Raw genomic sequence first — 26,502 nt, 5'->3', positions numbered from 1 at the left:
CCCCTTGAAAACTCTGTACCCCTAGACCTGGGGGCCACATTCCTTTCCTGTTTCCACAGGAGGTTTGCATCCCATGTTAGAACGCGTATACAATTAAAAAACCTCATGTATTTACAGTGAGGCTATTTATTCCTGGTCTTTTGGGGTTCACGAACTGGACACAACACTCCTCCTTCTTTTTCTGTGATAAATCACAACTAAATATAGTTTAAAATAATTTAAAAACAAAAAAACAAAAGAGAGAGCCTTGCAGCCAACTCCCCACACCCACCCCATTGACACTTCTACTTTCTCAAATTTCTTACAATTGGAACTTGGGCTGGGAATGAGAAGGAACTGAATAAATATGTCGGAGTTTTGTTCATTTGTTTTGTTGTACTGTTACTTCTGTTGTAAGACAGGGTCTCACCTCATAGATCTGGCTGGCCTCCAAGTCATGGCAAGTCTCCTTCCTCAGCCTTCTGAGTGCTGACCTTACAAGCATGAGCCATCACACCCAGCCAGACAAACATGGACTGAGCACCTGTCCTGTAACTCAAGTTGTGCTCAGTGCTGTTAAGAATCAAAAGAAGTTGTCTCCTGGGCCAATGAGTTCCAGGCTCTTTCCCACTTTTTTTTCTAACCGATTTAATATGTCTAGTTTTATGTTGAGGTCTTTGATCCACTTGGACTTCAGTTTTGTGCAGGGTGATAAGTATGGATCTATTTTCATTTTTCTACATGTAGACATCCAGTTAGACCAGCACCATTTGTTGAAGATGCTATCTTTTCTCCATTGTATGGTTTTGGCATCTTTGTCAAAGATCAGGTGTCCATAAGTGTGTGGGTTTATTTCTGGGTCCTCTGTTCAGTTCCATTGATCCACCATTCTGTTTCTATGCCAGTACCATGCAGTTTTTATAACTGTTGCTCTATAGTACAGCTTAAGATCAGGGATGGAGATACCTCCAGAACATCTTTTATTGTAGAGGATTGTTTTAGCAATTCTGGGTTTCTTGTTATTCCATATGAAGTTGAGAATTTTTCTTTGCAGGTAAATGGTGGGACCTAGAAAGGATCATCCTGAGTAAGCTGTCCCAGAAGCAGAAAGACACACACGGTATATACTCACTCATATAGACATATAACATAAGATAAACATCTAAAGAAACTAATCAAGAGAGAGAACCCTGACTAAAACGCTCAATCCCCATCCTGGAAGGCAAAGAGGTTGGATATCAGAAGAAGAAGAAAACAGGAAACAACCTAGGAACCTGCGACAGAGGGCCTCTGAAAGCCTCTGCCCTGCAGACTGTCAAAGCAGACGCTGAGACTTATGGCCAACTGTTGGGCAAAGTGCATGGAATCTTATGTAAGAAGTGAGAGCAACCAAACCAGAAAATTTGAACACAGGGAACTTCCCAGAGACTCATACTCCAACCAAGGACTATTCATGGAGATAACCTAGAACCCCTGCACAGATGTAGCACATGACAGTTCAGTGTCCAAGTGGGTTCCATAGTAATAAGAAGAGGGACTACCTCTGACATAATCTGATTGGCCTGCTCTTTGATCACCTCCCCCTGAAGGGGGAGCAGCCCTACCAGGCCACAGAAGATGACAATGCAGCAACTCCTGATGTGATCTGATAGACTAAGATCAGATGGAAGGAGAAGAGGACCTCCCCTATCAGTGGACTTGGGGAGGGGCATGCGTGAAGAAGGGGGAGGGAGGTTGGGATCAGGAGGGGAGGAGGGAGGGGCTTATGGGGGGATACAAAGTGAATAAAGTGTAATTAATAATAAAAAAATCAAAAGAAATGAAAAATAACAGCTTTATCCTGAGTCAGATATATTTCAGGAAGAAGGCCAATCAGCCACTGTTCTGAGTGTCTCATACAGAGGATTTCACAGGAAAGATTCAGTTCTAGGAAAATGTTCAGACTGTAGCTTGAGCAACGGTGCTTAGTATCATCACTTGGTGAATAGGGTTTGAAATAATTCCCACCCAGCATTGGTTGGCCACTCCCACAGGTTCTGCAGCACCATTTCTCCAGCACATCTTGTAGGTGGGACAGGTGGTAGGTAGAGGGTTTTGTGGCTGCCTTGATGTCCAGGTTTCTCTTTCATTTGTCTCCAGGGTGCCTTCTCATGTAAGAGACTAGAACAGTGGCTCTCAACTCATGGATTGTGACCCTAGTGAGGGTCAACCAGTCCTTTCTCAGGGGATACATATCAGATATCCTCCTGCATATCAGAAATTTACATTCATAATAGTAGTACAAATTACAGTTATGAAGTAGCAACAGAAGTAATTCTATGGTTGGGAGTCACCACAACATGAGGAACTGTATTAAAAGGCTGCAGCATTAAGAAGGTTGAAAACCACTGGACTAAAACATGGGGACAAAGTCTCCATGCAGGCACCAACTCAACCTCTCTACATTCAATGAGTTGTATGGATGTTGTCCTCAACAATGTTTGCTCTAAATTAAGGCCCACACCTCAAGAGGAAGCCCATGACTGATAGCCCTGAGACCGAGGGTAGAACCAAATACAACTGACAAAAGAAAAGGAAAGGAAAGCAACTCCGTGAAATGATTCCTAATGATAGTCTGCTGTACTCATGGATCAGTGCCAGGCCTTGCCCTGTTGTCATGAGAAAGACTTCCTCTGGCAGCACATGGGAGAAAGTGCAGAGAGCCACAGCCAGACAATACACACACAAAAAAAGAATCTAAATTTGGGGTCTCCATTGGTTCCTTCCTCTGGGAGATTGGGGAATCCCACAGAAGAGGGGGAGGAAAAAATGTAGAAGTCAGAGAGATTGGAGGATAACAGGAAAACCTGGCCTAACAAACCAACTAAGAAGAACTCACAGAGACTGAAGTGGCACGCATGAGGCCTGCAAGAGTCTGCACCAGGTTCTCTGTGCACAGGTTATGGCTGTCAGCTTGGTATTTTTGTGGGACTCCTAATAGTTGGAGTGGGTGTATCTCTGACTCTCTGTTCTGGGGACTCTTTTCCTCCTATTGGGTTGCTTTGTCCAGCCTTGATAGCAGAACTTTTGCCTTGTCTTACCATGTTTTGTTTTGTCCTATTTAGCTGTTGTCTCTTGGAGATACACGTTTTTTTCTGAAGGGAAAAGGAGGGGGAGTAGATCTGGAGGAGAGGGAAGGAAGGGAGGAGCTGGGAGGAGTGGAGGGAGGGGAAACTGATCAAGATGTGTTGTTTGAGGAAAGAATATATTTTCAGAAAGAAAGAAGAAAGAAAGAGAAAGAATCCCCACTGACATCAAGAAGGGTGGAAAGAGATTACAACAGCAAACAGTTCTGAGTAGTACAAAGGCTAAAAGAAATGTTAGTTGTATTGTGTTGCTATGCAGCAGATTTTTTTTTTATTATGCAAAGATGGGAAGGGAAAGCCGCATTCGTTTCCCTGGTGCAAATGGGTATTGTTCTGTGGACCCGGGGCAGGCTTGGACACAGAGACCGAGAACAAGTACACAAAGTTGTTACGGAAACTAGAATTCTTCCATGCAGATGTTTACAGAGAATTTTCAGGACCATCTCACTCAACAAAATCAACTCCATTTTCTTTGCTGTATGCCAATGAAACCTAATGAAGATGGCTTTCTTATGCATCCTTGAGTAAACTATAAATTCAGGAGCCTCTGGATGACGATTACATCACCAAGGTGTTAACTTGTGTGTAGAATCTTTGTATTGCATGTCAGAAGCTTGCTCACGCTTGTCTCAGCTATTGTCAGGTGCACTGGTTTCTGCAATCTGAGAACAAGGTGGCTGTTGTGAATGTCTTCTGAAATATTTCCTTCAGCAGAGCAACTGTCTGGGCTGTCCCATACTGGGACACTGTGGATGTGTCTCTTTACACCGTGGAGAATAGACAGTGACAGCTGCCTCTGGCCATCAACTTTGTCTTTAATTGTGAGTTGGAAATTTTTCCAGCTATTTTTAAAAACAGGTTTTTTGTTTTGTTTTGTTTTGTTTGTCTTGTTTTTGAGAAGGTACTTGCATGATGAGGATTTTCATAGCCTTTGAAGGATCTTTTGAGGCATTTGAAGTTTCAGCACACGAATCTGTGGAAGCCATCAAACAGATGGTAAAGGTATGTGCTTAGTCAAGGTCACCAAGATGTACTTGAGTTTAATTATGCCTAACAGTTTAAAAGTATGCATAGGATAGAGATATTTGGTATTTAAACATAAGGAAAAAAGAGGTTTCGGAAAATATCACTATTTGTTTACATACTAGATTAATAAGAATATGGTGTATTGGGGATCTTAGATAAGAAAACAAACTGAGCCAGTAAATTTATGACAGGGGGCAAAGAGAGCAGTTATCAAGTTTCACTTTTCTTTAGTGAATTCATGGGTTGTGTCTGGACCAGATAGCTTACCACATTGTTCATAAAAGGAAAAAAATATGACACTAACTTTAGCATATGCAAAGAGTGTGTCAGTAGTCTGACAGATATGGCTGTCTGTACAGATAATGGCTTCATTAAACATAATTAAAAAGGAAAAACATCTCAATTTCACGTAGAGTTAACAAAAATAAAGCTGTAGGGACTGCAGAGGTATTTTTGTGGTTAAGAGCAACGGCTATTCTTTCAGAGGACATGGGTTCAATTACTGATACTCACCTGGCAGCTTACTCCCATCTGTAATTCTAGTTCCAGGGGATCCTTTCTTTCTGGTAGTGTCCCCAGGTTCCAGGCACACATGTGGCACACAGACATACATACAAGCAAAGCACTCACACATAAAATAAAAATAATAAATTTTTAAATTAAGGTGTATGTTTTTTTTCCAACTAAAATCTATTTATACACTTGTAGAGAACAATAGGGCCCAAGTTAAGGACCTTATCCAATCTTTCTTCCCTTTGTTCTAAAACAATTATAATACCATATGGCAAGGGATGAAAGCAGGGAGTAAGAAAGGAAAAGAAAGGGAGGGAGGAAAGGAGAGAGGGGAGCACTGTGTTTCTGGTCTGCTGATAAAGAGACAGACTGTTTTCACAAGATGTCATTGCTCTTTAAGGATTACTTCCACATTCCTCTTTCTGAAGACAAACAAGGCAGGTGTTATCTAGAGCTGATGTACGCTGGAGCTGCCCTAAGGAACAGTTGGAGACTGTCGGATGTGGGAATATCTTTCTGTTCAACTCTCAAATGCTGTGTTAAGGTAAGGTAGTTGGAATAATCTTTGCCCAAGATGTCTCTCTCATTTGGAGGTTTGTTGTGGATAGTTCAACTGAGTAACTTCCTAACTTAGGAAAAGCGTTTCATGGGCTGACGTAGTTGATGCATACCTATAATCCAAGTGTTCATGAGACAGAGGCAGGTGGATCATAAGTCTGAAAAAAGCTTATGCTTTATAGCAAGATCCTGCCAAAAGGAATAAAATAAACAGGGCTTTCTTTTTAAAATTTTTTTTTTTTACTTTTAAACTTATTTATTACATTCTATGTGTTATGAGTGATGACTGCTGTTTGAGGAGGCCAGAAAAGGATGTTGTTGCTATAGTTGCAGACGATTATGAGACACTAGATGTGGGTTCTGGGATGCAAACTCAGGTCGTCTGTAAGAGCAACACATCCTATTAAGCTCTGAGCCATCTTTCCAGCCCCCTAAAGATTTATTCATTTGTATGTGTGCACATGCCTATGAGTGTACAGATGAGCCATTGGGTTCTGCAAGAGCTGGAGTTATAGACAGTTGTCAGCTCCCTTGCATGAGTGCTGAGAACCAAACTTAAGCCATCTACAGGAGGAAGAGTAGTAAACACTTGAGCTGGAGAGATAGCCCAATTGTTAAGTGCACTGTCTGCTCTTCTAAAGGTCCTGAGTTCAATTTGCAGCAACCACATGTTGGCTCAAAACCATCTATACTGGAATCATATGGCCTCTTCTGCATGCAGGCATACATGCAGATAGAGCATTTATGCATAAAATAAATAAATAAAATCTTTAAAAATTAAAAAAAAAGAGTAGCACATACTCAACCATTGAACCATCTCTACAGCCGTTCTTGTCTTGTGTTCTCCTCTCCATTGTACACAAGTTTTTATGCAGGCTTCATGCATAAAAAGAGCGGTAAGATACAAATACAACATTCCTCCTGACCTGTCTGTTCTCTATTTCTTGCCTTATCCCATGCTATCTGCCCCATCCCATCATTGCAGGACTCACCATAGACTAGAAAGTCTAACAGATGGCTCTGAAATATCTGTAGAGAATGCAGCAGATGAGGTCACTTCCTTAGTCATAAGGATTAGGGGCAGTAGCACGAAGAAGAGGGGATTCTCAGAAATAATAAGAATGATGGGGAAGCATCTGTACTGGCTAGTTTTATGTCAACTTGACAAAAGCTAAAGTTATCTGGAAAGAGGGAACATGAGTTGAGAAAATGCCCTACAAGACCAGCTGTGGGGCAAAGCTGTGGGGCATGCTTTTGACTGATAATTGATGTCAGAGGATAAGACACAGGAGGTGGTACCACACTTGGGCTGGTTCTCTAAGAACTGGGTTCTATAAGAAAATAGGATGAAGCCAGGTGTGCTGGCACATGCCTATAATTCCAGCACTCTGGGGGGGGAGGGGCATAGGCAGGCGGATCTCTGTGAGTTCAAGGCCAGCCTGGTCTACAAAGTGAGTCCAGGACAGCCAAGGCTCCACAGAAAAATCCTGTCTCGGGAAAAAAAGAAAAAAGAAACAAACAAACAAACAAACAGAAAGAAAGAAAATAAGAAAGGAAGAAAAAAAAGGAAGAAAGAGAAAGAAAGAAAGAAAGAAAGAAAGAAAGAAAGAAAGAAAGAAAGAAAGAAAGAAAGAGAAAGGAAAGGAAAGAAAGAAGAAAGAAAGAGAGAGAGAGAGAGAAAGAAAGAAAGAAAGAAAGAAAGAAAGAAAGAAAGAAAGAAAGAGAGAGAGAGAGAAAGAAAGAAAAAAAAAAAGAAAGTGAAAGAGAGGAAGAAATCTCCAGATTCCTGTCCTGCTTCAGTTTCTGTCCTGACACTCTAGTGATGGATTGTGATGTGGAAGTATAAGCTGAAATAAACTTTTTTACCTCCCAAGTTGCTTTTGGTCATTGTGTTTTATTACAACAATAGAAACCCTAAGACAGTGTACCCTAAATAGAGCCATTTGGGTATATTGCAGAAGAAATGTCTTTTCCCTTTTTAGGGTGTCCCTAATTAATAGTGCATAACTAGGGATCCTGGACTCAGCTTTCACTAAGAATTTTATGGAACCCTAGTCCTTCAAAACTGTACAAAATGTACAAAGCTGTGTACTTTTGGATTGCCTGGCCTCAGTATCTCTAATTTGTAATTAGTTTTTAGTGGAGCAAGTTTATGCTGTTTATGCTAGAGTAAAAACAGCACCTTATGCTCTTTTATTTTTTACCCATGCAATCTCTCATCCCTTTTAAACATGACACTTATTTTCTCATATTCAGCATTAAAACTTTTATGAGACTCAGAATTAACTCTTAATATGTTTACATGAGTAACTAAGCCAGAAACTCTTGCTGAGTTCAAAAGCTTACCAAGTTAAGCAGTTTTCCTTTTAAAATGTGTACAAGTAGATATATGTCATGAAATAAAACCAACATAGTTGCTTTTTATTGTGCTTATTTTTTGTGTAGTTTATGAAGTATTGCTTATGTGATAAAAAAAGACTTTAAATATTTAGGGGATGTATTGTTAAATACCTTTTAAGATAGTCTGTTTTACAGTATTTCTGCACATGAAAACTTCAAGCGCCAAGGATGAAAGTTAATGCAGAGGTATATGATCACTGTTGAGACTTCACTTGAGGTTACTGTGACACTTTCAGAGCCCGGGTTCCCTTTTTCTCTAACCTCAAGCACCATGCTCCCCAGTATTCATAGACGTTTCTCCTTCCACAACACTGTTCTTGGTTACAAGCAGCGAAAAGAAACCACAGAGAATTAAAACAGAAAAGAAACATATTCAAAGGCTACTGGGTAATTGACAATCTTTTGAGGAAGACTAGAAAGTTAGGATCTGCAGTTCCATAGCCAGAAATGGCATCTAAATCTGGCCATAGAGATAGTTCTGAGAGCACACCCTGGCTTAGAACATTTTTTAAATATCTATTTGTATTTTCATTTATGTGCATTTGTGTCTGGGAGCCCTGAGAAGAAGAAAAGGTCATTGGATCCCCAGGCTGCAGTTCTCGGTGGTTGTAAACTGCCACATGGATGCTGGGAACTAAACTCAGGTTTTCTACAAAAGCATCAAGTGCTCTTAACGGCTGTGTGTGTTTGTGTGTATGTGTGGCCATCACTTAGTCCCTATAGTATGTACTGGACATGTTGTCAGCCTTGTGACCAGGCCAAGGATGCTTCTGAACCACCATTACTAGGATAATCCCAAGTTCTGCTGTTACTTTTTGGTTTCTTTTCTATTTTTTTCTTTTTTTACTTTTCTTTTCTTTCTTTCTTTTTTTTTTTTTTTGAGAGAGAGAGAGAGAGGGTTTCTCTTTGTGTATCCCTGGCTCTGTCCTAGACTTGATTTATAGACTAGGCTAGACTGGAACTCACAGAGATCCACCTGCATCTGCCTCCTGATTTCTGGGATTAAAGGCATGTGCCACCATGCCCTGGCTCAAAATGTTGACATCTTCTTATAGGATGTTCTTATTTGTTTGTTTGTTTGTTTTTAAGAATTGTTTATTTATTTTACATATATCAGTGTTCTGCCTGTATGTCACTTGCATGCCAGAAGAGGGTATCAGATCCCAGTAGAGATGGTTGTGACCCACCATGTGGTTGCTGGGAATTGAACCCAGAACCTCTGGATTAGTAGACAGTCCTCTTAACCACTGAGCCATCTCTCCAGTCCTTACTTTTTGGTTTCTAATTATTTTTTAACAAAATAAAATATAAGAAGATAAAACAAGTCTGAGTATTGGTGGCACACACCTTTAAACCCAGCACTCAGGAGGCAGAGGCCGGTGGATCTCTGTGAGTTTAAGGCCATCTTTGTCTACAAAGTGAATCCAAGACAGCCAATGCTACACAGGGAAACACTGTCTTGAAAAACCAACCAACCAGAGAACCAAGAAGATAAAACAAAAGCCATCCTATCAAAGTTGGAGAAAACAAGCCCACAGTAAAGAAAAGAGCCTCAAGAGAAGACATACGAATCAGAGACCTTCTCATTCATACATTCAGGAGTCCCATGAAAATACTAAGTTGAAAGCTATAGTATATATGCAGAGGACCTGGTACAGATCCATGCAGGCCCTGGGCTCACTACATCAGTCTCTGTGAGTTTGGATGAGCTTTGCTCAGTTGTTTTAGAGGGCCTTGTTCTTCTGGTGCCCTTCATCCTCTGTGTCTCCACCATTCCCTCTACCTCCTCTTCAGGAAGGATTTGATGGTACCATCTCATTTAGAGCTTTGTGTTTTAAGCACTGTCTCTCTCTCTCTCCCTCCCTCCTTCTGTGTGTGTGTGTGTGTGTGTGTGAGAGAGAGAGAGAGAGATGTCTGGACATAGATCTCTGTATTTGTTCCTGCCTGCTGCAAGAGGAAGCCTCTCAGATGATGGCTTAATAAGGCCCTTTCTATGGGTATAGAAGAATATCATTAGAAGTCATTTTATTTATTTTTTTTTAGACCAGTATATTTGATTTTACCCCAGATTTCTGGGCTATCCAGACTCTGGTTCTTCATTACTCAAGCAGTATCAGATATGGGTTCTATCTCATGGAACAGTAAGTCAAATCAGATACTGGTTGTCTACACCCACAAACTTTGTGCTACCATGACCTAGCATGTTTTGAAGGCAGGGCAGATTGTAAATCAATGGTTTTGTGTTTGACTTGGTGTTTACTTTTCTCTTTTGGTAGCCTGTAGAGTACTTTCCTATGTCATAGGCACAGAACCATAGCAAAGTTACAGAAATAATTGTTTGGCCCAGCTTCTACATACACCATTTTCTGAACAGCTGCTATACAAAAAGGGAAGTTCACTTGATTTCTCAAGGGAAATTCAGTCCATTTAACAAAACCAGACATTACTTTCCCCTTCGTTCACTCTGGAACAGGTGGGGCAGGCTTCTGCTTTTTTGCTTTCTGCATTTTTTAAGGCAGAATTATAGCAGAATTTTTAAAGCAAAATTATATATACACTGACTGCCATTTGTGTTGTCTGGTTTAATAAAACATTTCTATACCACTGCTAATGTACACATATCATTTGCATCTACTTTTTGAAGACTGAATAGGAATTATATTGAAACAGAATATATTTGTTTGTACTGAAAAATTGGATATTTTGAGTTTGTCCTCTACTATGATGGTTTGTTTGTGGTTTTCTTTCCGAGGAGAAAAATCTACCCTTTTTGTTGTTGTTTTTGTTAGTGAGTCCTTATTCACTTGTATGTTTGTTTGTGGCGCAGAGGGTTGGAGGTGGATTCCAGAGCCTCGTGCATGCCACGCAGCTGAGCACTTCACCACTACTAAGCTCCATCCCCGGTGAATTTCTTTCTTCATCTTCACAAAAGTGAATAATTTGGTGCTCATTGTTTGAACAAGTTGAGAGACATGCTGATGTCCAGGGTGTAATTCATTGTCTTTGTGAGAAGAACTTATATGTATCATACTCTTAAAAAGGTTTTATTGATTCTTTGTGCATTTCACATCATGCACCCCAGTCTCACTCATCTCCTCATCCCTTCATATTCGCTCTCCACCGTTGCAACCTCTGCTCCAAAAGAAAACAAAAAACCGAAAACAAACAAGTAAACAGACAGAACAATAACAAATCCTCAGTGTGTCTTAGTGTGTGCCACAGGACACCCTCTACTTGCAAACGCCCATTGCAACTTTGAGTCATTGGTCTGCTTCCAGCCTCCGGCTTCTACACTACCAATACTGGATCCTCCCCAAGGCTCCTCTGCGATATCCTGTTGTTGCCCTGTGTCATGGAGATCCTGCAGTTTTGGATCTGCAGGGATGGCCCCTTCATGCACTCCAGGAATTCATAGATGGGGTAGATGTTGGAGTGGGCCAACTCAAAGCCCTGGATCTGGGCCTGAGTGGGAGCTGAGTTGGTCAGTTCACAAGCTCTCTTTATAATCATCGGATAATTAATATTCTGGCCTGCTTTTAATTATACATATATAATATATATGTAAATATATAAAATATATATAGTTTGCTGTTGAGATCAACTTAGCGGTTAAGATGAACTTAAACCTCTAAAGTTTTGTTTACGTGCTGTTATCTGTTTATTTGCATTTCATTTGCCATTTGCTTGCATTTACTGATAAATTTAAATTAAAGAGAGCTAGAGAGAAATCAGGGGATTCTAAAGAAATAAAAAACCACTATTGTATAAGTTGTAATTTTTCTTTCTCCTCCACTACTTTAAAAAATGTATATGTATGTGTCTGTAAACACACAAACCATATATGTGCACATGCCTGCATGTGGGGCTAGGAAGACGTAACCAAGGGAGCTGGCCTGGAGCAAGACTGAGGTTGAGATGTGTCCAAACCCCACAAACCTTATTTTGAGACTGGCAAGAGTAGGACTCCTCCCTCCCTGCCCTGGGCCTGCATGTCCCAGTGTACTTACTGCCCCCTCTCCCCCCATCTGCCACTTTTGAGGTGGTCACATAGCCTGGTAGCCAGATTATAGGTTGAATTTCCTTTCTCCCTGGTCCAACAATGACCTGTGATTCCTCTTCCTGCAAATAAGGCATTCCCAGCACCTCGGCCCCTGCCAATGTTGTATACTCAACCCGATAGTCCCTACCCACCCCCCCCCCCCAAAGGTTTAAATGGCTTTGTTCCCTGCAATTAAATGAGCTGTCTCCCTGAAGCTGTCTCCTGAGAAGGCTATTTCTCCAACACTCACCACTGACCAAGATTCTGAGTTGTGCCCACCCATTCCAGCTAACCTTCACTTCCTCCAGTCCAACCCTGTGGGCAAAGAGCCTGGATACCTTGAGAACAGAAGCAGACACAGGGTGGTACCCAGAGGCCAGAAGAGAGCATCAGAGCCCCTGAACAGATTTACAGGTAGTTGTGAGCTGCCTGATGCATTGATGTGGGTGCTGGGAACTGAACTTGGGTTCTCTGGAAAACCCAAGTGCTCTTAACCACTGAACCATCTTTCCAGCCCCTCTCCACTGCCTTTTAGTTACACATTTATAGTAATTTCTGCCTGACTATCAATATTTCAGGGATAAATATGGAAGACCTTACCTGAGGGAGCAGAAGGAAAGCATGAGTATTCTTACTAAGTGAAATTATTATACCTATATTCAGAACATTTAGCCTACTCAGCACTAATGGCATCTCAGCTTGTTGGGCTGGCTTCCTGTGTTAGAGAAGAAACCCTGAACTTGTTCAACCGGTTTGAGTCAATGAAATGGGCCTTCAATCAAAACATTGGAGAGTCGTATTTCATCAGTAACACCATTCCTCCAAGAATTTTTAAGATGTGTATATTGATTATATTATGACAACGATATCATAGAAAGTTTTCTACGTAAATGAGTCTGGTCTTGAACTCCTGATCCTCCTGCCTCTACCTCCTAACCTCTCAAGTCCTATCACTACAGGCAAGATATGGTAAGTACCTGGGTTGGCAGAAGGGTGCACCTAGAAGCCAGTATTCACTTCTGAGAAAGCTGCCATGATGGGGAAATTCTGGGGCAGGGCCATGCACTTGCACATGCCCAGTAAACAACAGGCCACTGAAGAAAGTGGTTACGGTCCTGCCACCACTGAAGGGGAAGCAAAGCCGGTTTCACTTCTCTAGACTGATGGAAAGGTATTCATCTTTCCCCACCTTCTTCCAGGGCTTGCTTGGTTAAAATGTTGCCGAGAGGATTAATATTCCCCCAAACTTTCCATCTTTACTTAGAATGTCTCAGATCTACTTGCATTCCTAATTGGACTCTAAAATAAAAGGAGTAAAAAAAAAAAAAAAAAAAAAAAAAAAAACTTAAAAAAAAAAACCTATATTTTGTATTTCTGTATTTAAACAGCAAAAATAAATGTCAGTGGTTAGTGAATTTTATAAAAAGGCAAACCACACAGACAAGGAAGAACACACAACAGTAAGAAAAATGTCCCTCCTGCTCTCACTTGGATCCAGCCTCCAGAGTGAATCTCAGAAAAGGGCCTTTTTTTTTTAATTGGCCAGAAGTTAAGAGCTCACTGTCTCTCCACCTTATGCACAGCATAGTAGAGGAGTGTTCTCTGCACTGTCTCCTCAGTAAGCACATGAAACAAACTGGCAACACTCGCTTCTGTATCTGGATCTGTAGAATGTCAGAGCCCTGGAGTTTTCATCCCTTCACTCAAAGCAGGGGACATGTTATGTCTTCAGGGCAGAGAGTAAAACAAAGTCACAGAAGAAAACTGGTTTTATTTTCCCCCTCTGTACACATGTCGTAGGAGGTAGAGGTGCTCAGGGTCTAGTGTCCCTAACACAGCCTTCAAACAGTGAGTGCCCCCTCTTCTCTCATGCAGAAAGAAGACAAACCAACTCTCTGCGTGTTCAATGCTGTGACCCAGGAGATGATGCCAATAATGGAGGCCATGTCTATCCTGGAGAAGAAGGTGTCTGACCTGAGGATGCTGGTAACTCAGAGATGTGGCTTCCCCGTGAGTGTCTACTGTCTCCGGACACCAAAGGGACAGGAGATGTATGACTGCAACACCCTCAGGGACTACCACACTGATATCGGTACTGGCACCAACCAGATTGTGCAGCTTTTAGAGAAAATAGAAACCTAGATTTTTATAGGCAGACTGTCGAGCTTGCTTATTTAACCTAAAAGAACTAACATGTCATGTGATTTAACTATCAGAAATATAAAAAGATGTATAATGATAACTCTCCCGGGCCTCCTGGCCCCCTAAGCGCCCGGATGCCTCCCTACAGGAAACGATGATTGCTATCAAGGTTTAAAATCACAAATTAAATCACGGCAAGTGGAGCTGTGGCAAACTGAAACCTCAGGAGGCACACCGAGGAGGTGAATTACCAATATCTTGTTCTTTCATTTGGTTTTGTAGAATAGGAAATAAAGGTCTCATAGCTTTGCTTATTCCTACACTTAATTTAAACTTTTTATTTGTGTAAGCATATGTATATGGGCACATACGTGAGTTTATATATGTACAGGTACCTCTGAAGGCCAGAAGAGGGAGTCAGAAGCCTTAGAGTTGGGGTTACTGATCTTCAGGTCCTCTGCAAAAGCAGCCCTCATGCTCTTAACGGCCAAGCCATCTCTCCAACACTGCTTTGCTAATTCTTAAAGCAGCATTTTGCTAATATCCTCAGGGTGGAAGGGCAAAATTCAAGGAACATCATTTTTGTCTTTCAAAGTATATTTCAAGCACATATAGGACTTGAGGGTTTTTTTTTTCTTAATGCAGGTGGCAGCATTATAATATAGTTCTGACCCTTGATTTGTATAATCTCATTTTAAAATGTTGCCAGTTATATTGAAACAACCTGCTGTGCAGGATGACAAGTTGCCTTAGTTGACTGGAATTTACCCCACACATCACTCAGCAACTTCTCTTTCAATACCATACATTCAGGTTACATCCTCTGTGGCCAAACATCAACAAGGAAAAGTACTAGATTTGGCTTACTGTGTGCTAGAGACTGCATCCTTGGATTACTCCTGAGAGGTGAATGAGCCCTTGCTGAAGAGCCCCCACCTCTGAGTGTGAAGGTGCTATAACACTTGCTGCAAGGGATTTGGAGATCTACACACACACACACACACACACACACACACACACACACACAGCTCTGGAAGGCATGCTTGAGTTAAAGAGTTTTGCTTTCTGTAACTGCTGAATCTACACTTATTTGGAACTGAGGATCTAAAAACTTTGGTATCAGTTATTGTCTTCTTTTTTTTTTTTTTTTTTTTTTATTCTCTGTGTAGCCCTGGCTGTCCTAGACTCACTTTGTAGACCAGGCTAGCCTCCACTGTGCCTGGCATTGTCTTTATTTTTGATCAGAGAAAGTAAATTTGTGGGATTTGTCCCCAGAGTACTACTGTAATTCTGAGTACTTGGTGGAGGCTCACTGGCCTGAAATGTAGGGTTCACACTGTCATCTGTGCTCAAGCAACTGATAATCTAATTCTTTAATTAAACATCAAATGACAGAACAAAAATAGGATAATTCCTGGAGGGCATTTTTTTCACTTGCTTCTTGGATTGTGACATTTTAAAACTGGAAAGAATTTAGAAATTACTTGGTCCAAACTCACATTTCACAGAATTTTTAAAAAATCAAACTTTTTTAATGTTTCACTCATGATATGTTAAAAGAATCCCTTAAAATAAGCATTTGAAGATGTGGGGGCAGTGCTTTAGAGAGAGGATGTCAGATACAAAGTCTAGAGTATAGGAACCATGTAGGTAGATCTTCTGACTACTTGAAGAACATAGAACATTGAAGGAAAGGCTCAAAAAGAAGAATGGGGATGGAGTAGAGAGACTTTGGCCTGCTTCTCACAATTCCTAAGGCACACCCAGCTTTCTCTGGGTACCCAGCCCACTTGCTTTAACTAGAGAAATTCTGGCCAGCATTCTCATTGGAAAAACTCTCCACTCTTTACTCAATCAAGGATTTACTTAATCCTTGCTGCTATCTACAGGTAAACTCTGAATCACACTCCAAAAGCAGTGGAGAATACACTTTCAGATATGCAATCGAGTCCAGGTTGAGAAACCAAAGATTTAAGTTTCTCGTGAGTCAGTATACATGCTAGCTCATACAGAAATGTCCAAAGCTGCCTCTGTACACTGGGCACTTACAGTAAAGTGGAAGAAATGAACCATGGGCAGATCTTCAGTTATAATCCAAGTTGGTGTCAGCTAACAGGATCACAAGGAGGCATCCAGGAGAATGTGGGTTGGAGTACATGAGATACAGGACTATGGACAGTCAGAGAGGAAAGGAAGACATTCTGGGCTTCCAGGCCGAGAGAAAAAGTCTAGCTACAACAATGTGAACATACACTAATCCTAAGGAGATGCTGAAAATAAGAGCCTAAGCTGAGAGGATTTCCCCGACAACACAGTAAGGCACAGTTCAGTGAGGCAACCATGATGTCCCATGCAGATAATCCTAGCAGTCAGGAGGCATAGACAAGAGGATCACCATGAATTTAAGGTTGTTACTCTGGTCCATGTGTCAAGTTCCAAGCTAGCCAGAGCTACATAGAGAGAGACTGACTGCCCCCACCTCAAAAAGAAAAAAAAAAGTTAAATGGTAAGTTGAGGAGAAGGCTCAGCTGACAAAGCGCTTGCCACGCAAGCAGGAGGACCCATGTTTGATCCCTACTACCCACATAAAACCCAGCTGCAAGTGCATGTCCACAGCCCCAGCTCTAGAGGACACAGGCAGGAGGCGCTGTGGAGCTTGCTGGCCAGCTTGTCTGGTTAAATTGCTGAGGTTTAGATCAAGTAAGAGACCCTGTCTCAAAAAATAAGGTAAAAAGTAGGTTAAGAAAGAGCCTCAACAATGATTTTTAGCCTCTACACACATGCACCTGCACACACACACACACTTAAATGAATTTTGGCTTGAGATTAGGGGCAGAATTTCCAATGATTCTGAAATGGCAGTATATATCCTTCAGCATTTGTGGTACATAGCTTTGTGAAGCAACACTTTCAGCAGTGATAATTAGAAAGTTAAAATATCAGTTAAATCTGAAAAATATAGAAGATAATCTAAGTCTGGATCAAATTTCCAGCCAAGATTTAATTCTTTTTAAAATTATTTATCTGTCAGGTGGCAGTGTCATGCACCTTTAATCCCACCACTCTGGGAGGCAGAGGCAGGTGGATCTCTGTGAGCTCGAGGCCAGCCTGGTCTAGAATGTGAGTCCAGGACAGCCAAGGCTACATAGATTAAAAAAACACAAAGATCAAAACACAAAGATTAAAAAAAATCATCTTATTATTATTTACATATGTGGGGGGGTGTATGTTCCCAGAGAAGGCAGAAGAGGGTATCAGACCCCTCAGAGCATGAGTTACAGGCAACTGTGGCCCACCCTGTGGGTGGTGGAAACCAGATTCGGGACCTTTGCAAGAGCAGCACATGCTCTGAACCACTGAGACATCTCTCTAGCCCGAGATTTAAATCTTTATGTCAAACTAAATAGGGATTTAAATCTTTATGTCCAAATCTTTATGTTAGAGGATACTTGCAGGAATCAGGTTTTGGTTTTTTTCCTTCCACCGTCTGGATCCCAGGCTCAGAATCAGGTAAGCAGGCTTGGCATCCAGCGCCGTTGCTTACTGAGCTATCTCACTGGCTCCTAAAATAATATTCTCATGATTGATTATAAGTAAATGTCTGATAGGTATACTTATTTGGCATACCTATTCATCCAAAACTGCATAAAATTTGTTGGGCAAAAGGACTTGCTATTGCAAAGAGTTTAAGAAGCTCTGCTTTAGGTGTGGGCATTAAAAAAAAATGAAAAACTACTCATAAGTGATGTAGTTTTTTTTTTTCTCATGAAAATCCCTGGCATTTAGGCATTCCATGCATACACTCAACAGAGGAGAAAGCAGAAGTTCATGATGTTAAAGGGCTTTTCCCAACCAACAAAGCCCTAAAGGAAAAAGATAGCATCCCTTCCCTGCCTCCTGATTCCAAGGTTTCATCTCACTATGTTTGGAGAAAGCCATCATTAAAACTTAATGTATTACTGAGCCACAATGACAGACTGGACCATAAACTGTCTCTCTTGACCCACAGGTACAACACTTCGTTTGGATGTCTGGGATGGATGGAAGGAATTTCTCATGGGATGTCTTCTTGGGCAGAAACTTAAAGTCCAACGCTACTTATCAAAAGAAGGACCAGTACTCAAGTATGGTAGCTAATGCCGATGTTATCAGGATTTAAGTCACTTTATTCTAAGCCTCCATTCAACCTTGAAACTGAATTCTCTCTATAGACATGGTCCTGCTGCTAACCAATTTCACTCTACACAATTCAATAAGATTGTTTTATTATTATTGAGATATTTGATGAATCAAGATAGGAGGAGTGTCCTCAAGACTGTTAATGTTTGCAATCCAGGCAGATTTATCCTCTGAAACACTAATTAAATCTGTGACAAGTTTAGTTTGCATATTATATTATATTTTGTTTGTTTGTTTGTTTTTCAAGACAGGGTTTCTCTGTATATCCTTGACTGTCCTGAAACTTGCTCTGTAGACCAGGCTGGACTTGAACTCAGAGATCCTTCTGAGTTCTGGAATTAAAGGCATATGCTACCACCACTCTAAATATCCTTATCTTCAGGATAAATTTCTTGCCACTCACATTTAATTATTTTATTATTAGGTAGCAATAATTAAAAAAAAATATCCACCGAGTAATAGGCTGAAAATAGTGGCTACTTCATCCTAAGCCCACGAAGGTTTTTTAGCTAAATTCAATTGTTAAAACAGCTTAACCCCAAATACAACTGTTGGATTTGCATTGAGTTTTGACTGTAATTGGTTTTTTAATTGAAATGCCAGGGTTTAACCTCTGGCATTGTAACAAAAGCATATGCTGTTATTCAGTTTTAAACGTTTGGTTGTATTAGAGCTTAGAAATGACAGTGAGTCAGACTTCTCTGTTAGAGGCCTTATTAAGAGCTGACTTGGCTAGTGTCATTCCCTCCACCCAGCCCCAAACAGCATATCCCAAACAGGATACCAAGCTGCACTCTGGGTTTCTCTGACATGAATCTCATTCTGCTTGAATGAATGTATTTGCTGAGGACTGGATAAAAAGCTCCTCGCTCACTGGAGCATAGTTCACTCTTTTTCCTTACATGAAGGGGTATTGTATGTCTAGGGCTGTGGAACATGGTTAGCTTGGAAAACTGGGGGCATTTTACTGTGTTTTCACAGCCAGCTGCTACCCGAAGGTCTCAGTTGGATTAGGTGTTAGTGGTCGCGTGTTTTAGAACAGTGCCCTCTTGTGGGTGGCTTAAACACGCTTTACCTTTTTATGGTAGACAACCATGCTTGGGGAGAATGTCCTGCTTCAACGGCTGTAAAGGCCTGAATGATCATGGCTGCATTACACTGTTATGAGACTCTAATCTTGCATATACACCACAGGCAAACCAAGGAGACCAACACCAGAAGGCCTGCTAACCCTCCCATGCCTGCCCATTCCTTCAGATGATTCCTGGCTGAGGGAATCCATGGTGATAATCCTGTGGCTAGTCCTGCATCCACTCTGGTAGAATTTACTGTGATAATGGCCACTCTCAGCTGCTCCATCGTAGTATCGAATTCTCCAGTCCAATTACCTAAAATATAGCTAGACAATTGTTTAGACAGATTTGCAGCACAGGAAAAATTCTCATGCTGTATGCTAGTGACACAAAGTCCAGCATACTTTCATTGATAGCCAGGTTGAGCGATTTGCCATAGGGTATCAATTTGCTCCTGCACGAGGTCAATCCTCTGATTGAACACCATCAAGCCTCCTTTTAGTTGAGCATTAATTCCTTTTTGTACATCTAAGGCATGAGCTACATTGGCTAAAAGATTATTCAGGGTCTGAGCAGTCTGCACAGTATGACTCATGGCTAATGCCACAGTGGTAGCTCCAACAGCCGCCAATGAGATGGCAGTAACAATGGCGGCTGTAGTTCCAAGATCCCTTTTCTGTCTGAAGAGAGTCATAGCGTGAGGGGCATCAACAGGCACAGGCACTCAGTGAGGCATGCGAGTAACCAGGGCATACCTAAATTCACTAGCATTGCAGCATTGGGCAAAAAAGCAAGTATCATCACCACAATTACTTGGCTCTATCTGGCTAATAATGAATAAAAATGGGGGATATAAACAAACAGGTGTGGGCTTATAGGAAATATTATGAGAAGCCTTAACCCCCTCGTTGGAACATCTTGCATCATTTCTAGAACTAGCAGTGGTGGTGTCCGAGGTCTGAGTAGGAAAGCTAAAATGTTATGCTCAGGATGCGAGGCTAAGCACTGCACTCAGGGTCAGCCGCTTTCGACCCAGAGAAGAGCAAGTCTGATTGCATGCCAGTTGATGCCCCAGGTCCCGCCTCTGAGAAAAAGGTATCAGATGGGTCTGATACTCTTTGGGTGGATGACACCTAAATGAACATCGGTACAAAGTCCCAATTTATTTCTAATATCAGAGATCAGACCTCTACTCTTGCCTGATGCTTCTAAAACAAAAAAGGGGAACTGTAGAGAGCTGAGTAATGCCATGCCTTAAAGATGGAGCTGGTTTCCGCCTTCCACCTTCCCGATGGTGAGTGCTCTCTGTCACAAACAACTCCACATTTGGCTAAGGATGAGGATCTGGCTTTCTTCCATGTATGTGGACCTATCTGCATTGCCCACATGGCATGCTGGGGTTGGCTACCCAGAGGCTATTTAAGCTGTGGGCTGGCTTTCCCCAGGGTCTGATGATTGTTCAAGGTTCCTGAATAAACTGCATTGAAAAAAAAAAAAAAAAAAAAACATGCTTTACCAAAGAGCGAATACCACCAGCAGTGCCAAGGGCTCCATAGAGTGGAAGGCAAGAGGCAGAGTTCTTACAACCATGAAACATACCAAAATTTCCATCAATTTCTGTTTAGGGTTAGCTGTAATCCTGTTTCATATTCTAAATCTGAACAAATAGTTGTGTTACTTTTAATATTGTGCTATTGAGTGTACTGCCCGAGATCAAACACTGTACTGTATGTGTTCATCACCTTCACACATACAGTAATTTTATGACGTGGGTACTCTTTACTTTGTTTTACAGGTAAAACAAAACAGAGATTTCAAAGTTCATGGTCAGACTGAAATTCTCTTTTTATTCCTCTCTACCTAGTCAGCACATATTTATTAAGTACTTACTATGTACTGTACAAGTGCCTAAGAATTCAGGAGAAAAAAAAGATGGTTGCTGTATTCTGTAAGTTTACAGTACAGAAGAGAGAGAGACAGAAAGAGAGAGAGAAAGTGACCAATTCCTGAAGAAGCAAAATTTTGAAACATTTGGGGCTATGAATTCCAAGACTCTTTTGTTATGGTCTGAAGCCCTGTTCTCTCAGTACTTAGCTAGGTACACTTGGGCATCTATCTCAGAGAACCTCATAGGCGTGAAATGAGTCAATAATTCTAAGTATGTTTGGCACACAGTGATCAGGATACAAAGCCACACTTGGCGGAGATTACTATTGAGTATGAAAGGGGCTATGACAGGGCACAATGCAGATGACACATCCTGGGAACAGTTGTGAAGAGTGCCCAAGAGAGGTAAATATGTGTTGGGAGCCAAAGGGCTTGATTCAGATAGGTGGTGAGAAGAGTTGAAGCAGATCTTCCAGAGCGATATGCAAAGACTCAGGGGCAAGACCATAGCTCTGAGGAACTGGATGGCCTGTGAGGGATGAGTAGGCAGAAGTAGCTGAGATCTCTTCATGAAGGCCTCTTCACAGAGAAATATGAAGGAATTTTAACTCATCTTCCAGGTTTTGAGAAGAAATTGGTAGTGGGAAGGACCAAGATTGATCTACTTAAACAACTATAGCTCAAGCTAGGTGCAATGGCTCATGTCTGCAATCCCAGCACTCAAGAAAGTAGAAGCAGGATCAGGAATCCAAGGCTAGATTTAGTTACATAGTGAGTTCAAAACTAGTGTGGGCTACAGGATACCCTGTCTCAAAAACAAAAACAAAAACAAAAACAAAAACACCTAAAAACCATAGTTGCTGCTGCTGCTGCTGCTGGCATGTGTGTGTTGGGGGGATGTATGTGTGTGAGTGTGTGTGGTGGTGGATTCTCGAATGTGTGGGCTCACACATAGGAGCCAGAGGAGGATGTCCAGTGTCCTGCTCTATTCCTCTCCACCTCGTTTTCTTGAGATTCTCCCTCTCCCTCTCCCTCTCCCTCTCCCTCTCCCTCTCCCTCTCCCTCTCCCTCTCCCTCTCCCTCTCCCTCTCCCTCTCCCTCTCCCTCTCCCTCTCCCTCTCCCTCTCCCTCTCCCTCTCCCTCTCCCTCTCCCTCTCCCTCTCCCTCTCCCTCTCCCTCTCCCTCTCCCTCTCCCTCTCCCTCTCCCTCTCCCTCTCCCTCTCCCTCTCCCTCTCTCTCCTCCTCCTCCTCCTCCTCCTCCTCCTCCTCCTCCTCCTCCTCCTCCTCCAGCCAAGCCAGTAGGCAGCAGGTCCTAGCAACAACTCTGTGTCTGCCCTCACAGTGCTGGGTTGGTTACCGATTTACCTGCAGTGCTTTTATCCACTGAACCAATACCCGAACTCCTCTAAACCACGTTTAGAGCTAGAGCAAGGAATGAGCATTGTAAGGAGAATTTTTATCTAGCACAGCTGCTTTTGTCCGTTTGGTGACTTAATAATCCTCTCCGCCAAACTTGCTCCCCTCGTTCAGGTACCAGAAAAGGGTAGCCCTGTACGTCGCTGCTTTTCACGGACACACCGAACTCACGGAATGGGCTCTGAAGCAGGGTGCGCAGCCCCACGAAGCGGTTGGTGTTCACCCTTACCGAGCGTGGTGCCATGAAGCCCTTCACACAGATGTCTCTAATTGCCCTATTCATGCAGCTGCAGAAGCTGGCCAACTGTTAATTCTGAAGGCCTTTGTCAACTGCAACGTCCTGTGCCTGGAATGTAAAAACGCAGCAGGACAAACGCCGCTGGCCATTGCCACCAAACACCAGCATAAAGACTGTGTATTGTATTTACTGAGCAAAACGTGGTCCACGGTTTCCTTTCTAAAGCTTTCCATCTCGATGAGGATTTATATTAAAATAAAGCAGTGGATCCTCCGAGCTCAGAGTCACGGGTGCCATAAAAGCCAGCTTGGAAGAACAAAGGTCTCTGGGGCAAAAGTTGGAGACACTGTGGTGGTGGATGGCTTCACTCAACCGAAAATGACCTCCAAGAGCTGGTCAAAGGCTGGAGACAAGAACTGGCAAAGCACCCAGAGCAAACTACCACCCTGCATGCAACAGTCAGGCAGGGAGCCTGTCGATTCTTTATCAATTTCACAACAGGGCACCAGAAAACAAATCCTCACATTTCCATTGTTAATGGATACAAACACGTTTTCAGAACTACAAAGTAATCAACAAGAAAACCAGAAAAAAGACTGTGCCCCAGCTAGGATTAAAGAAAAGCACATAAAAAATAAGTATCTTCCCCAGGTCCCCCTCCCTCCGGTTTCAAGAGTGAACTATTCACACCCCCAGTTCTACTGCACTCCACCCAGTGATGACCGTTTGGTGCGGTCCTTCTTCAGGTCTTTCTCAGAGTACAGTGGGAGGACCCCGAGAGAGAATGCCATCTACTGCTTGGCTGTGGCAAGGTAATGTTTGCTCTTTAAATATACAAGGCAAACCTTTAATAAGACAGGTCTAGGACAGAGAAATGTCTGTGAAGCCCTACTATGGTATACTAAGTAATTGTTTTAAATTTTCAGTACTTAATTAGCATCAAAGACTTTGTCTCACTGAGCCTAGTGGCACTTGCCTCTACTCCCAGCACTTGGGAGTCAGAGGCAGGGGGGAATTCAAGCCTGAGATTCATTCTAAGACCCTGTCTCAGAAAACAAAATAACAATAACAAAAGGATCTCATCTCAGCCTTAGATCTAAAGAAAATCTCAACTGGTGCTATCACCCAGCGCGTGTCAGCCTTTGCTTCTCAAGGTCTTGGGAAAGGGATACAGAACAAAGAAACTTGAAACATGGGAGGGTGTCATCAAAACTACCCCCCAAAGGCTGACCAGCCATGGAAGCAGAAGGGGAAAAAAGAACAAAATAGCAGATTGAACTATAAAGACTTAAGGAGGCTTACAAGACAAGATTTACGGGAGGGAGCACATCCGTCCTAGGTAGAATGGTAGGATTGGCATTGATACTCAAGGTGATGGGACTCTCATAGTTGGAGGACACAAGTCTATCAAGCAGGCTCTCTGGCACAGTCACTTCCAAAACAAGTTAAAACTTTCCCGTGAAATCATTTATGTCCTACTTTACATCTGAGGCATAGTGGGGTACCTAGATTAAAGAGTTATAGATGTATGATTGGCCTTTTCTCTTGCTCAGTATCTGGAGAAAGAAATCTAAAACAAGGCTACATCATTTAGTTTTCCTTCCTGGTTTTGTTTTGTTTTTCCCTTCTGACTTGTTGCCATCTAGTGGTGAGAGTAATTTAGGCTTTCAAATTCAGAAAGATCCAACTTTGTATGTCAATTAAAAAAATTAAGGATTAAAGAAAATTCAACATATCCAAGTGTAGTGGCTTATGCCTATGATCCTAGCCTCTTTTTAACTGACTCCAATTAGAAGACTAGTCACCTGCTGTACTTTGTCTGCATTTATTAAGCTAATGTAACTCTAATGTAGAGTAATGTACTAATGCAGAGTTCAGCAGGAAAACATTATGTTGATCAATCTAGTTAACATCAAGGAAAATCTTGTGTAAAATATGTTTTGAAAAAAACAGTAAATCTTTTCAGAAACAACCATCAGTCTTACTCAAGATTTATCCTGTTTTTACTTCCTCTATCTGGCTATTTTGCTGAACATGTCACCTATGAGACTAATTTGTATTTTGTGGGTATTAATTCTTCTCATTTTTGCATATTCCAACTCTCTGTAATATCCCATATCCTAATGTATTTATCCATTTTTTTGTTCTTGGTTTTCGAGATACGGTTTCTCTGTGTAGCTTTGTCTGTTCTAAACTCACTTTGTAGACCAGGCTGGCCTTAAATTCACAGAGCTCCACTTGCCTCTGCCTCCCCCGAGTGCTGGTATTACAGGTGTACATCACCATTCCTGCCTAAAATTTATTTAAATGTTTATTTTATGTGCATTGATGTAAAGGTGTCACCTGGAACTGGAGTTACAGACAGTTATGAGCTGCCATGTGAGTGCTAGGAGTTAAATCCAGGTCCTTAGGAAGAGCAGCTAGTGCTCTTTGCTGCTGAGTCATCTCTCCAGCCTGGTAGTTATCCATTTTTATTGAGAGAAATCTGGGTTGTCCTTAACTTAAAGGCTGTTTTGAATTAAAATACATGATTTTGTTGTTTTTGTTTTTCGAGACAGGGTTTCTCTGTTTCCTTGGCTGTCCTGGACTCACTTTGTAGACCAGGCTGGCTTTGAACTCACAGAGATCTACCTGCCTCTGCCTCCCAAGTACTGGGGTTAAAGGCATGCACCACCATGCCTGGCACATGGGTTTTTCTTAATAATAATCTGTTATTCTTCTCTCACATATTGGATTCTGACCACAGTTTCCCTTAGGGGCCCTCCCCACAGCCTCCACCCACCTTCACCCCCTATTCATGTCTCCTCTCCCCCAAGGTCCCCACCCATTTTCTCCTCTGAGAAGAGAAGGCCCTCTAGGTATATCAACCAAACACAGCAAAACAAAAATAAGCTACAATAAAACCAGGTTAGGCAAGGCAATCCAGTAGAAGCAAAAGCATCCTACCAGTAGGCAAAAAAGTCAAGGACAGCTGCTGCTCCCACTGTTAGGAACCCCACAAGAACACCAAATTACTCAGCCATAACATATATGAAGAAGTCACAGGTCAGACCCCTACCGGCTCCCTGATGTCTTGAGTCCCTCTGCCCTCAGTTTGATTATTTCTTTCTGTTTCCTCCTCTAGGGTATGCTTGCTTCTTTTTGTTCTATAGCTTTCAGGTGTGCTGTTAAGTATGAGCTCTCACTAATACTTTATGAAGACACTTAGTGCTGTGAACTTTCCTCTTAGCACTGCTTTCATCGTGTCTCATAAGTTTGGATATGTTGTGCATTCGTTTTAAAATCTAGGAAGTCTTTAATTTCTTGCTTTATTTCTTCCATGACCCACGTCATTTAGTAGGGAGTTGTCCAGTTTCCATTAGTTTGTAAGCTTTTTGTTGTTTCTGTTCTTACTGAATCCATGGTAGTCTGATGAGATACAGAAGGTTATTTTAATTTTTTTGTATCTGTTGAGACTTGCTTTGTGACTGAGTATGTGGTCAATTTTTGAGAGTGTTCCATGATGTTCTGTGAAGAAGGCATATTCTTTTGTGTTTGGGTGAAATGTTTGATAGATATGTTAGGTCCGTTTGGTTCATAATGTCCGTTAGCTCCAATATTTCTCTGTTTAGTTTTTGTCTGGATGGCCCATCCATTGGTGAGAGTGGGTTACTGAAGTTTCTATAATTGTGTAATTTAAGCTTTAGTAAGGTTCTTTTACAGATGTGGGTGCCCTTGCATTTGGGAAACAGATATTAAGAATCGAAATGTCACCTTGATAGATTTTTTCCATTGATGAATATGAAATGTCTTTCTCCATCTCTTTTGATTAATTTTGGTTGAAGTCTATTTTGTTAAATATTAGAATAGCTACACTAGCTTTCTTCTAAGATCCATCTCCTTGAAAAATCTTTTACCAACCCTTGACTCTGAGATACAGTCTATCTT

At 41.7% G+C, this 26,502-nt stretch overlaps 1 protein-coding gene across 1 annotated transcript in view; it reads left to right on the top strand.

Moving 5' to 3' along the window:
- The first annotated feature begins 3,546 nt into the window (after positions 1–3,546).
- The window catches only part of Ankub1 (ankyrin repeat and ubiquitin domain containing 1), a 28,380-nt gene continuing 5,424 nt past the window's right edge, over positions 3,547–26,502 (top strand). Inside the window, exons 1-5 of the mRNA XM_021646709.2 lie at positions 3,547–4,106; positions 5,044–5,187; positions 13,516–13,732; positions 17,792–17,906; positions 22,452–23,387. Of these exons, the coding sequence (XP_021502384.2) occupies positions 4,014–4,106; positions 5,044–5,187; positions 13,516–13,732; positions 17,792–17,906; positions 22,452–23,387 (1,505 nt within the window). The 5' untranslated portion in view covers positions 3,547–4,013. The remainder of the gene's footprint in view (positions 4,107–5,043; positions 5,188–13,515; positions 13,733–17,791; positions 17,907–22,451; positions 23,388–26,502) is intronic.

This window comes from Meriones unguiculatus, chromosome 2 (assembly GCF_030254825.1).
Source record: "Meriones unguiculatus strain TT.TT164.6M chromosome 2, Bangor_MerUng_6.1, whole genome shotgun sequence".
Lineage (NCBI taxonomy): Eukaryota > Metazoa > Chordata > Mammalia > Rodentia > Muridae > Meriones > Meriones unguiculatus.
This window is presented reverse-complemented; position numbering and strand designations above follow the sequence as displayed.